This window comes from Megalopta genalis, chromosome 6 (genome assembly GCF_051020955.1).
Source record: "Megalopta genalis isolate 19385.01 chromosome 6, iyMegGena1_principal, whole genome shotgun sequence".
NCBI classification, from domain to species: Eukaryota; Metazoa; Arthropoda; class Insecta; order Hymenoptera; family Halictidae; genus Megalopta; species Megalopta genalis.
Genome location: NC_135018.1, coordinates 13688198 through 13702995, shown reverse-complemented (window position 1 = coordinate 13702995; position 14798 = coordinate 13688198). Strand labels below are relative to the sequence as shown.

Genomic DNA, 14798 nt, shown 5'->3' with positions numbered 1-14798 from the left:
CTGCAATCAAGCTGGAAAATCGCCGCGTTATTAATTTTTGTCGTCATTTAACGTTCTTACGATTTATTCGTTATCATTTTAGATCCTATATACAAATCTAAATCGCCGAGGAAAGGAATTCTCTTCACTAGGGATTCTATTGTAATCTAAACAAGCTTCCACTGTTACCATAATTCTAATAAGAATCTCGCAACGCTATTAAGTTTCGTACGGTCAAAGGTACCTTTGAAACATTTCTAACGTTTTTACTGTTCCATACATCTCCCATTCCTTTCATCGTTCATGCGTGAAATTAAAGGTCCGCGCACGAATCTAAAATTCGTGAAAATCTAAATTATGTTCCGCGCATGCTTGGACAAATGGACGTCGCTGTACACCGTGTTCCAGACGATCGGAGCTGCGCTGTTTTCACCATTTTTTAATATTTCTCCTTTCCTCTGTTTCTCCTACCCTGTAATTTTCGGCGCGCAAATTACAGAGCCGATTTCGTAACAATGTTTCGCAACAGCAACGTTGTTTTTTGTTTCGGGCACAAAGGGTGAAAAAGTAATTGCAACGTCAGCGAGACCGAGATTTTGCAGGCGTTGCGTTAAAAACCGACCGTGCTGGTGGCGGGTTTCAGTAAATAATTACAGGACATTTTCATTCGTTCAACTTGACGGCTAGATATCGAACAGTATCGCGGGCGGCGGGGATCGCCACCCCCGCCATCGGCGGCGCACACAGGCCGTCGGCAAAAGTAATTCCGCAGAGGCGGCCTCCTCGAAAACTCGTGTTTGTACAGCAGTTGACATCGAACGCGTTTACCCGGGCACTGTTAAATCAAGCGCAAAAACTGTTCGGCTCTCTCCCCCGCGGCGAGCTTTAACTGTTTGGAAAGAGTTGAATGGAAGCGGTTCGGCTTAAGCGTCGCGCTCGAGTGTGCGTGCGTGCGTGCGTGCGTGCGGGCGCGCGTGTTCACGCACACGCGTGTGCGTCCGCGCGCGCGTGATTCATCGATCCCGAAACCAGGAGAATGTCCGGCGTACCTGGACCGCTTATATTTACATATTTAACTAGCCCAACGGCGCGCGGGCATTAACGCGAACGCGGGACGAATAATCTGGAATACGTTAATCCCGGACGAAACGCATACCGTCGCTTTGAATTAACGCAGACACTTCCGGTCCGGCCTGCCACGTTCCGTGGCGCGGTAAGACTTATCCTTTCCGCAGGTGAGATCAGTTATTTTCATAATTATCGGACGCCTTTGCGGCGAAGTTTTCTGCATCGATTGCAAGCGTTCGATGTTTAGCACTGAAGGGAAGGTTAGCGAATCGGAGCGCGAGAGTAAGGTTACTATTAACCCCTTAATGCACAATTTAAAAAAAAAAAGCCGACCAAAAAAAATCAATTTTTTTTATCTAAGAAAATACATATTTGGACCTTAATTTCAATAAATATGTAAAAAAAATGCAAAAATTACTAAAAATTCAATAAAAATAGTGGATAAATAATTATAGTGAATATTGAATCGCATTGCAGATCGAATTTTGTACCCATCGTACTGTTTTTCAATTACCAGTTACTATTTTGAAGGGGAAGGAGGAGACGAAAAAAAGAACTGAAAAATATTTAATTTTACCTAAATTTGTAATAATATAATAATAATATTTATTAGCTGAAAAATATATAATAAACTAAAACTATTCAAAATTTTCTTTTGTATGGTAAATTTCAAAACCAGGTGCAGCACATAGCCCAACATTCCTTATTTCAACATTAGAAAACATACCTTTTATACACTAAAAATCCAATTTACTCTCTATAAAAATACACCATAAAACAAAAACGTTTTTATATGTTGACACTAATAATATTTGTAAAAAATAAAAAACAATTGTCTTTGAAGAAATTCACTTTGATAACGTCTACTTTACTTCACGACTTGCTCACGAATAATACACTAAATGTTCATAAGTGCCATCCTAAAAGTGCATATTTTATTCCTGAATAAGCAAAAAATAGAAAGAGATCGGAGATAACTGGAGAGTAATAAATAAATTAGTCATAACAAAACTCACAAAAGTGCCAACGCTAATTAGATACGCAATAATGGATATAGATAGATAGAAACAATTACCAGGTCAGAGATGCTTATAAGTGTCACCCTAAAAGGCCATATTTTATAATCCCAAATAAACAAACTTTACAGCTTACAATACAGAATTACACGATGAATATCAATAAATTGAATGTTTTCCTTGGTTTTTATTCAGTTATTTTTACTGCCCGGATATATTCGAATCTGAACATTTTAGCGACATAAGTTGCGACGCCGACCGTATATATACGGGTCTGCACATTTTGGCCGGTTTTGCACGCCCGTGTTAATACGTTTCTGCGCGTTAAGGGGTTAATGCAGTTTATTGAATTGCTATCGATGAGCGCGGGCGCGACTTGCGTGATGTCGTAGGACTAGCAACTTAGGACAGACTGAGCTTTTGGAGTTGTGCGTTTGTCTCTTTTATACTGGAAGAGAAGAAAGGAATAGATGGACTTTCGTAGGAAAGGAGAAAGTTGGGAAAGTCCCGTGCGGATCGAGGTGTCCAGACGTGAGGAGAATTGTTTTATTAGGGGTGCGTGTTTTTTAGGGAATTTTGAGGATTAGGAACGGTACTTGTTTTATTGCTAGCGGCCGCGCGACAGTGACGGGACACTAATTTTTTAATTTACGATTATTCAGATACATTTATGAATTATTTATTCGATATACGCGTTACTTGCGGCAAATGTTACGATAACGCTCGGTATAAACGTGTTATTGTTACTTTTATAAACTAATAGAAGACAGCTGCCTTTAGCGTTCCGTAAATTTAGTGTTAATGATCTTGGCAAGTTCGGAACCCATAGTAATAGTAATAATTAGACTGGGGATTTTATGCATTTATGGGGGAAATGAGTATGTGTAATTTGAGACAGTGAAAAGATGAAAAACATTTTAATGTTTAATATCGATATAGCATCGATATACTATTTTCGACCTACTAAAATTATTAAGGAAAATGTGCAACCTCTAAGATACTTCAAATTTTTGCAACAGTTGCAGAAAGTCCTTATCTTGCATAATGATACAATGCTATGACAAAGTATATTAAAAAGAAGTGAAGAAAAAAAGAAATGAAATTATGCAATAAAAAGATACAATAGAAGATAAAGTGAGTTATCAAAATAATAAAATAATGTGGAGAACCGAGAATATAATAGACGATAATGCAGTACGAGATCGTTAAAACAACAAATAGAGAAAAAGAATAAGATTAGAAAAAATAGGAAGAGTATGAGTAAGAAAGAAGCGAGAAATTAAGTTGAAAAAAAATGCTAGTCGACGCAGTCGTGAAATTTGTCAATTATTTGAATCGTTTCACGCTATTAAGTCATTACAAATGAAATGGAAGTATTAAATTATTTGGGTCTTCGATTAATTTGCCAGCAGGAACCGATTGCGTTTTCTGTATTAATTGAAACGTGTAATTTATGTGCTACGACTTTCATCAATATTCAGACGCTCGTTAAAGGAGAATAACGACTTGATTTTTATTTTGAGAAGTTAGAAAGTTTAGTTTATCGGACGACGAGCAAAAGAATTTTGCTCGTAAAAGATTACTGCTTACCAGTTTCATCTAATGAAATTCGAAAACAAAGCTAAAAGCATCGGGAACAATTTTCAAAATTGTACTCCTCTTTCGAGGAGAATTTATGCATTCAGGACATTCGTGTTTCATTTACGACAAAAGGAAATCTTCAATCATTTGAAACAAATTTGTTTCTTTAATTCCTCGTGTCAGACACGTCGCGATGATTTAGGACATGACGTACCAATGTAAGTAACATAGACGTTATTTATTCAAATAAAACTTGATTAAAACTTATTAAAATAATAATTGTAAGTTATCTGATACCCTTAGAAATTGATTAATGGCAAACAAGTGCTAGTTAACGAAAGAAATAAAATCTAGATGTTACAAATTAGACCATGAAAACGGGAAACTGCATAAAGATCCGCAATCTAGCGATCGCGAAATCTGATCCACGATAAACTTCGATAAAAATCGATTACTGATTATGATTTTGTTTACTGGATGCAGTGTCGGGCATCGTTCGAATAAAATCGTATTAGAATAATAGTAACGAATAAGTAATTAATTATTATTCGAGTTGTTTATTATATTCATTTGGCGAATTATTCGTTATTTGTCAGTCGCTATTTTACGAAAAAACGAAAATATTTCGAAGATCGTGCCTATCCGAGGAAACGTTTAACGAACGTATTTCTCCGTTCGAAGAATGCTTGAAATGACCATTTAACGTTTATGTACTGCATTCACTTATATGCTTCAAAATATAGACATTATCCTTTCATTCGAAAATCTTAACAAATAACGAATAAATTAAATTTATTTCTTGTTCGTGCGAACGACGAACAAATAGTCAATCTGATTCGTTATTCTGAATAACGTTTGACCAACACTGACTGGACGATACAGTGTCGGCGCCGTTGGCGGAGGTCAGTGTCCGCGAGTTTTTGTAGCGGAGCACTTAAAAACGATTTTATTGTGGAACGGCGGCCGAAGAGGATGGTTTGTCAACAGCGCGGCATAATCGAGTGAACCGGAACGCTCGTAACGAGGGTCTGTCGAGCGGAAACGGAATTAAGGTCGCTTAACGCGAGTAGGGTCTTTGTAACCTAAAATCCGCAGGCAAAGTTTGGTGCCACTTGGCAGCAGTTGTCCCCGGATCGCGAAGGCCACCTAAGGTCTCGAGAGATCCTCCACCGGCTGCTAGTTCTTCTAAGTGTGCTTCAGCGTTGTTGTCACTGCGCCGTGGAATATGCGAAAGCGACACTCCTCTCGTGCCTGTCGCGTTCTCTCGTCCAACTCTTTAGCCCCACCCCCTCCACCCCCAGCCGAACTACTAGCCGAGGGTTCAGGCTGTTGCTGATGGAGGTGATCGATGGACTTCCTGAACTACTTTCGAGTCATGCTCGAACGACCGTCCGCGCCTTGTATTTATGGGGTCAAGCTGGATTTTCACAAACCCGCTTCTTCCGTGAGTTGTACCAGCTCGCGGAAACTTCGGCTTTTCATTTATTTCAGATTTTATTTAGAATAAGAAAGTTCCTGGAAAAGGAAGAAAGATGATCGGCCTTCGAATTATCGTAACTGTCCGCACGCTGTATTTATGAAGCCGAGTTTCATTCTCATTGCCTTCTTCTTCTTGTCTAGAAATGACGATGCCTGGAAAGTTTCTTCTTCTTTTGTCGATTTAAAAGTTTATTAACGATAAGAGAATACTAAATATTCTCGTTAAATTTACTCGCTCTCGAATCATAGTTCAGCGATCGCGTGTGCACTGCATTTATGGGGTCAAGCTAGATTTTCATAGCCCCGTTGCTTCCAGAAACCAATGGCTTACGGGAGGATTTCGTTTTCATTTTCGTCAGATTTTGTTCGTAATAAGAGTGTATCTGAAAACGTAAGCGAACTGACCTGGTTTCGAATCATGGTCGAATATGACGATCTATACAGAGTGTCCCAAAAATGTCTCGCAATCCGAAAGTTGGCGGGTTCCTCGGATCATTTGAAGCAGCTTCTGCCTTTACAAAAATGCTCTCCGAGGCGCCGTTAACGAGTTATTAACGAAAAACAGTGACCAATAAGAATCGAGTACGCCTGACGCGAGGCGGCCCAGCCAACCAGTGCGCGAAGCCCAGTTCCGCTCGTTGGCTCGGTCACCTCGCGCCAGCTGAGCTGGGATTCGACCGCCTCGACCGCTCGACCGCTGGCGCCGTTGGCTCGGCCGCCTCGCGCCTGCTGAACTGGGATTCGACCGCCTCGACCGCTGGCGCCGTTGGCTCGGCCACCTCACGGCAGCTGATCTCGCCTCTCATTGGTCACTATTTTTCGTTAATAACTCGTTAACGGTGCCTCGGAAAAAATTTTTGTAAAGGAAAAAGTTGCTTCAAATGGCCTGAGGAATCCGCCACTTTCGGATTGCGAGATATTATTGGGTCACCCTGTATATAGTATCGTGATCGTGATGTCAAGCTAGATTCCCATAGCCTCTTTTTGGAATTGATGGCCTTTTAGAAGATTCCACTTTCTCATTTATTCGGAAATACGTTAATTGGTAAATGCTAGCGAAAATTGAAAAATCTAATCTATTAAATAGTAGCAAAGGTTTGCATCGCTTTGACTTTTTCAATCTTCAATGTAAGTCTGCAGTGATCGAAGTTGCTATCGTAGAAGGGGATAAATTTAATCTTAAACTTAATTTTAGATTTAGCTATCGAATCGTCGGCAACGTGGAATTCGCGTTCTAAAATTGAACAAAAATGAACTAAATTTGAAGAATTTTGAATTAAGAAAATTTTGAATTTAAACAAATGAATTAAGAAAATTTTGAATTCAAAAGATTTTTTCTATGTATACCTTTTCTAATCTATATAATTCACATCTGCATAACAAATAAAACTAGCCCGTGATTTCATACCGAAAAATCAAGAGCCCGTTAATGGATTAATACAACGAACTTCCTATTTGTTGGAACAGTACACGTTCACGAAGTTAGGCCCGAATTGGAACATGTGCAACAAGCAGCAGTTGTCGAATAAATGGAGTGGTGAATTATTTGTTCGCCAGTGTGGAGGCAACACGCGAAGAATGTTGTCCATCTGTTTGCACCGTTTGCCAACCACGAGGTCGTCTGCGTGCTGGCATTGAGCGGGACGACGCGACGACGGGACGAGTAAGATTTCCCTGCAGCGTGTGTAACTTGCTCATAAAAACGATAGCGTGGGGTGCTTGTTCAGGGAATAAGAACGATCGCTTGCGTACACATGCCCGAAGCGATTTTTCACTCACGTTGATTCATTAGTGGCGCGTTTCTTGGCATTGATTCCCGTTCGAATTCTTGGAAAATCGAGGCAGCGTTATATCTCGCTGATTTATAACACTTCGGAGTATATCGACTATGAACTGGCCGCAGTGTAAGAATATTACGTCGATCGTACAGCACGATATTAAGAATTTCATTCAGTGATACGAGGCACCGTTGAAAATTCGGAAAATTGTCTATCGTTTCGACGCCAATGCCGTCTAGCGACATTTTCTTGGATTTATAATGATTCAATTCGGATAACAATAAGCTGTAAATATTTATGTAATGAAAGTGATATGTTTCAACACTTGACACACGTTGCAATTACCACAATCGATAATTGTGGTAATTATCGATTTTAAGCTGTTTTCAACGTTCTTCATTTCAAGCCACGTTTTCCCTAAATGCTCTTTCACGCGACACTCACTAATTAGCATTAATTCACAAATAACACACGCATACCTCGTTTCATTGATATTTACATTAGTACTTTCCAATATTTCTAAAATCCTAGTTATTAATAACTAGAGACTCATAACTTAATAGATATTAATAACTTAAGTTATTAATTATCAGTTATTAATAACTTAAGTTATTAATTATCAGTTATTAATAACTGAATAAAGATCCTAGTTATTAGTCAATAGAATTTGATGATTATGATCTTCAGAGTTTATTTATTAATTATCAGTTATTAATAACTGAATAAAGATTCTAGTTATTAGTCAATACAATTAATAACTAGAGATTAATAATTTAATAGATATAAATGACTTAAGTTATTAATTATTAGTTATTAATAACTGAATAAAGATCCTAGTTATTATTCAATAGAATCTGATGATTATGATCTTCAGAGTTTATTTATTTAGAGTTTATTTATTAATTATCAGTTATTAATAACTGAATAAAGATCCTAGTTATTAGTCAATAGAATTAATAACTACAGATGAATAATTTAATAGATATTAATAACTTAAGTTATTAATTATCAGTTATTAATAACTGAATAAAGATCCTAGTTATTAGTCAATAGAATTAATAACTAGAGATTAATAATTTAATAGATATAAATATAACTTAAGTTATTAATTATTAGTTATTAATAACTGAATAAAGATCCTAGTTATTAGTCAATAGAATTTGATGATTATGATCTTCAGAGTTTATTAAATATTTAATAGTTGTGCCTACTGCAAGCAAGGTTTTCAGTGAATTAACGATAAAGAACATTACTGAAAGACCAGTCGAATTCAGTTGTGTGAACTTTATTCCAGCAATTTAATTGTACGTTCTATTTTCTATGATTCCAGGCAGCGGGAACTTGGAGTTGTTCGATAGTGAGAGCGGGCCGGACCTCACACTATCACCTCAGACCTTTACGTCGACGGCAGAGGCCTTCATCAATGACAATAGCGATAGTCTTGGTGTTCCAGGAGACAACGATACGGGTGAGCGCTAGCTTAAAGTTCATCGAACAATTTCAAAATAAAAATTTATCCATTTTCTGCTTCTAGAAACTGCAAAAACCGTTGCGTTCTCCTGTATTTACATCGGAAATTGTATTTCTTTAAAAATTGAAACTGTAAATGGAACGCAACTGGTCGGTTTCATGGGTAAAACGAAAATGGACGAACTTTTATTCTAAGTTCTCTCACGAAGCTTCGTTGAAATTTTAACGTAAAAGTTTTCCAGTAACGAATTCTGCAAACAGATTTTTATTAACCACAGGCGAACCTGCAATTTTGATTGCGATGGAAAGGATTTATTATTTTATTGCGAACAATAGTGCTTTAGACATTCAAAATCCCTCCGACGCGCTATAGTGTCGCGTCGAAGAAAAGATCTTATATTGTGCCGCGCAGTAACCGTTGGTGGGATAATATGAAATCTTGAGAAATCGAGGCCGAAGTAAGCCCTTGAAATATTTCTTCCTTTGGACGTGGAAATATAAAATAATAATCTTCTAGCAGCGAGTAGAATGAAACGGCGTGAAACGCGGACCGATCGTGCAGACCAGTTTAAGTGGAATATGATCGCGCGAATCAGACGTTGCCAAATTGACGTACCTCCCATTCTATAATTCTTGCAATTTTTCCAAGTAACTATAATCCATTCTAGTTTACATTCTAGTAACTATAATCCATTTAGTCAACACCGAACATTATCCTATCAACAAATATCATATTTTCATAAAAATAGATGAACGGAAAATTTGATTTATGTATATTTATTAATTGAACGCCAGAATTACAGCATTTCCGTTTAGAAATTCAACCAATAACCTTGCTTTTCCCGTGATTTATTAACTGTTAAATTAAAATGTAAATTCTCGTTGACGAAACACTGTTGTAACATTAATCCTACCGTCTAGATCATTTATATTATAATTATTCAAACTGTAAGCATGCTTCCATAGAAAGCGACTAAATAAAATTAATTCGGGCACATGTTTTAACAAAATTCGCCGTAGAGATTTTTGTTTTAATTCTGTCTTGCCACTTTTATCAGGCAACACATCCCAGTCGTTTTAATAAATTAATATTGTTTACTCTTTAACGGGACGAATCCTTTGTTCTACGATATAAAACACTAGCGAATAATAGTATATAATAATAATTGTAAGAACAATAATGGTAGTAGTAAGAGTGGCCAGTAATGACAGTAAGACAAGAATTAAGGATGCTTGCCTCCTTAATCGAATTGTCCTAACATTTCTGATCATCCAAAAAATGGAGAACCCATGAAAAATTAATAAGATTACTCTTAAATAAGTGAAATAAATGGAATTGCATTTAGAATTCTACGAAGTACATAGAATATTCTAGCTTTGCTTAAAAGGCGAACGACACGTGACGTCCCAAATACTCAAAAATATCCTGGAAGGTGGCAAATTAGTAGATAGAACGTTTTAACTAAGAACGGTGGAATAGTGATGGCGAAGCGTTCGAACGAGCTAAATGAATTACAATTACATTTTTGCCATTTGGAAAATGTGTCAAACACATGTGTGTGTGTGTTTGTGAAAACACTTGTCGAAACACTTCGCGCAACGTTTGTCGATGGAAACGTCGTCCTGCCGGAACAACGAGCAATCTTTTCTGTGACTCTAGTAAACAACGAGAGACAATCGCGTTGTTCAAACGGCAAAGGGACCGTTTATCCCGTCGCTTTCGATCGGTGGAAATCGGCCCCGAACAAATCAGATATCAGCGCTCGCCTCTCGATGGGCGTGCGACTACGGGACTCGCGGCGTTTTAATTAACTCCTAACCCGATTTTAATTCGATTGAGCGAAAGCACGGAGGACGTCGATCGTTTCGTGCCGTGACGCAAAGGAAGCCCGGGGGGAGGGAGGGGGGACAATGCATTAGCGTAATTGTTGCGCAGCTCGTCAACAGGCGCAGTTGAACACAGAGTTACAACTAGTTCGAACATGTCGACCAAAGCCGTTTCCGTACGTGCGCTTCGGTATACATATAATACCCATTGTTGCCGACAAGTATAAGGGGAGACCGTGCCGCTTGTACACCGGCTATAAAATGTCCGTATTGTTTCCTGGAGATGCGTTTGTACGGTAATCAAGTCGCCTCCCCCGGAATGGAGTCCCTACAACTTGATGCTTCAATCGGAATTCGAACAGCTTGACTCCTGCGCGTTCGTCGAACGCTCATTTGTTCAACGCTCAACGTTCATTCGCTTCGAAATAGCACACGGAGATCGGTCGGAAACCAACGAATACTTTGCGACAGTTCTCAGTTTTTTATTCGGATTGTTTTAAATATTTGTCTACAATAGTTATCCGAATGAATTCCTTTTTAGTCGAATATTTTATTCGAACAATTCATTATTCGTCATGAATTATTTGGTCTATTTGTTCGAATAATGCGAAAAAGAAATATAAAAGAAATGGAAACAGTTTATATTCTATCATTTTTATACGAATGATTTATTTTCTATACGAATAAATTCGTATTCGAATGAAATCTTATTCGGATGAATTCTTATTCGGATGAATTCTTATTTGAATAACATTTTATTCGAATAGATTTGGTCGAATGAAAATTCAGTTTCATTCTTACAACATTCCAAATAACTCGAAGATAATGTATCGACGTCGTTAAAATCCTTGGCGTCCATTGTTTTGTATTTCAACTGCTCGCTTTTGTCGTACGTAGAAATTATTCGTGCAGAATAAAAGTTATCTGCATTGCCTGGTAGACAAAAGGAGCTTGACAAACATTTATCTCCTTTCTTAATTATTTACGCGAGTTGAATATAATAAAATGGTATCTTCGAATTCTTTAAATTTCTTCACCGTTTCGGTATTTGATCTACTCGTTCTTATCATAAATGCATAAAATCCGCAGTGCAATCGTAGATGCATAATTACTCCACGGTCCAAAGAAAAGAAAACATGAACGGTTGTTCGACTGTCATTAATTTTTCTGCAAAATATTGGGTTGACAACTAAGTAATCGCCGATATTTGTTCAATGAAATAAAAAATTTTTCTTACTTGGAACGAAGTTTAATCTGTAATGTATTTTCCATTTTGTTCGATGACCTTTTGCCATCTCTCCGACAACTTGAAAATTCCACGCTCGTAGAAAGTCCGATCCTTTTCGGCCAAAAACTGAGTTAAGTGAGATTTTACAGCGTCATCATCGTTAAAAGTTTTACCACGAAGGGAGTTGTCCAGGGATCGAAATAAGTGGTAATCCGATGGCGCGGGATCAGGGCTATATGGTGGGTGCAACATCAATTCCCAACCAATGTCCATCAATTTTTGCCGAGTGAACAAAGACGTGTGCGGCCTAACATTGTCCTGCTGGAAAATGACACCTTTACGATCGACCAATTCTGGTCGCTTTTCCTTGACCGCTGCATTCAATTTGTCCAGTTGCTAACATTCACGGACAATAAAAAATAACATAATAATAATAATAATACTTTTATAATATAACATTTACGGATATCATAAAAATGGGAGTGAGAGACATCTATAACTGAAATCGGCAATTACTTAGTTGCCAACCCAATTAAATGATCACGTTGAACGTGTCGCAGTTTCACCACGATTTCAAGAAAAGCAAATTTCAAGCGTGAAAGATTGAATACGAGTGTCATCGTATATACGTACGATTTTGCATACAGTAATTCATCCGCTACCTAAATTGCCCAATCCCGCTGTTTGTCGAGACCATCGCATCGGCCCGGTTCTCATGCTTTGACGCGTGATTCATGGTAGCCGTGAACAAACGGGTGGTCTGGCCGAAAAAAATATCGGGTTTCAAGTGGCGAGCCAACAGCCGCGTGCCACAGCACGTTGCCAAAATTGTGTCGTCCGCATAGACGGTGTCGTGCCCCGTATCCGATATATGTTTTTTCTCGGCGCACGGACATCCTAATTGCCGTTGCGTGTCTCCGGCCTTGCTTCACCCCCAACCGGGAACCGCTAAAGGGAAGAAAAACCACGCGAGCAAATTGGGCTAATGATCTACTAATGGTGAGATTGAATCGGTGGCGAAGGCTCGTTACAAGGAAATGTTTCCCGAATGGACATAATAATCGTTTGCACCTGCCAGTAAACCTTGTTCGTAATAATGTTCTCTAACTTTGCGTAATCGTCGGCTAGCTTTACTCAGGATCCGTTGTTTACCGTTTTCACCGTGCGTCGTTTTGTTGTGACAGTATTGTTGCTGTGCTGCTGTGTACCTACAGTCGGTAAAATAGATGCAGTAATTTCTTCCAGAAATGTTCAGAGGTCGGATTTGAAATTGGCACATCTGAGAGTACTAGGTTGCGAGTTTTCGGGCCCCGCGCGGCTCGTTTTTATAGAAACTGATGATAGAAATGATGACGTAACTTTCTTATTTCTAATTTTTTGCCGCGACATCGAAGGCAATTCGGAGGCCACGTGGCACGATTCGAAGGCAATTCGGAGGCCACGTGACACGATTCGAAGGCAATCCGGAGGCCACGTGACACGATTCGAAGGCAATTCGAAGGCCACGTGACACGATTCGAAGGCAATTCGTAGGCCACATGCCACGATTCGACAGAGATTGGTCATCTACCTTGTAGCTCCGCAGCTTATCTTACCTGACCCACACCCAAACAGACGATTTTTTGTTGTCTTCCGGGAATTTGCGTCGCATTACACGCTTGACCAAGTGACATTTATTCTGATTTTTAACAGGTGTTATTGTAACACTTGCCGTAAGTAACATATAAATTGAATGAATAACTGATAAATGTATCTTTGTAAATCTAGTGTTAACATCGACGTAGCAATAAATTACATAGGCGTAGGAGTAGCACAGGAAAATTCAGAACAGCCCGAAATTTGGCATTTCCAGGAGAAATTACTGTATCTGCTTCTACCGGAGGCGTCGGTACAGTAAATTCTCCCCAATTGTCCCTCAGCTTGTAAACAATAATGGACAATTTGGGAAGAGTAGTTACGATTATTCGAAGTTCGCGGCTGGTTTTTATAGTCGCCGATTGTCAACAACTACAAAAGCGTCTCTTGAGACTCGAATAATCGTATCTCATCTTCCTAAATTCTCCATTTTCGTTTCCAAGCTGACGGTCAATTTGGACGAATTTACTGCATAACCTTTTTTTAAACTGCTTAACTTGAATGTTTTTTTAACACTAGATTTACGGAACCCGTGAAAATGCCGGGTCACTAATTTTTTAATTTACAATTATTTGTATCATAAAGATACATTTATGAGTTATTTATCCAATTTGTATGTTACTTACGGCAAATGTTACAATAACACTTGCTAAAAATCAGAATAAATGTCTTATTGTTACTTTTATAAACTAATAATTAAACAGTTATTTTTTGCGCTCCGTAAATCCGGTGTCAAATGTTAGAAGAACTGAAAATGTCTCACTGTAACCGCTCTCTAAATTGTTTTTTTTAAATATTTACGACCTCTTCTAACGTTTCCATTGTCTCGCATAGCTACGATCCACTGACTTTTGTCACGAGTGCGTAAAATCTGGAGTCTAACTATAATCCTTATTGTCCAAACTTTCGCCGATCGATCTGAAACGATTACACGAACAGCCGACCTTATTTCATTTCCCTCGCAGCAGATACGCCCCCGAAGTTACATCCATGCATTACGAAACAGCCGGTGCTGGCTGGATGTTCGAAACAAATATTGATTCAGAGTCGAAAATTTCTGGGGTCAAAGCCCAAAGAGCGGGCGATTTAGTTTGTACGGTCGAACACGGAATATCCATCAACGATGATTTCCAGTCAACGAAACCGGCTTTACGGCCTTTGATCCGCGGCTCGGTCCTGCTAGATGGTAGCGCGGCTTTCGAGGGAAGGGGGGAAGGGGAGCGGTAAAATTCAAACAGCGCGATCGCGGTAAGGTGTAACTTTTGCGCGGTCGGTAAGTTCATTACAACAGTTTTGGGTAACTCGCAATGGGCGAAGGGAACTTCGGAGCCGCAGCTGCGGGCGGTCGCGCATTGCGCGTCTATGAATAAATTTCACCGTGACGATATGTCATTTGCATATTACCTGCTACGTGACGGCCGAACCTCCGTTGGGCTGAGCCTCGCGTCGGGGTGAGTTCAGTCAGAACGATTCGCTCGATGAAAATTATATGGACGGCGGCGACGTCTTTGCTCTGTTACTCTGCTGCCCTTATCGATCTTTGTCAGCTACCTAGTCGAACGATTTTCGACCTGCCACCGCCGCCTTATCCATCCATCAAGTCGTCCGATTTTTCACGCTCGCCTCGGGTCGCGGACTTCTATCGAAACGTTAAATACCGTTAAATGCATGCGCGAGAAGTGCACACAGTTTATTTTAGTAGACGTTTATATCCTCGATCGGTGTGTACGTAATTGA

General features: G+C 39.1%; 1 protein-coding gene across 5 annotated transcripts in view; it reads left to right on the top strand.

Annotated features, from left to right (window-relative positions):
- Positions 1 to 14798, top strand: part of LOC117226122 (uncharacterized) — a 797792-nt gene that overhangs the window by 440555 nt on the left and 342439 nt on the right. For all 5 annotated transcript variants that reach the window (XM_076522565.1, XM_076522567.1, XM_076522568.1 and 2 more), the window contains one exon: positions 8232 to 8369. In XM_076522565.1, coding sequence (XP_076378680.1) covers positions 8232 to 8369 — 138 coding nt within the window. The remainder of the gene's footprint in view (positions 1 to 8231; positions 8370 to 14798) is intronic.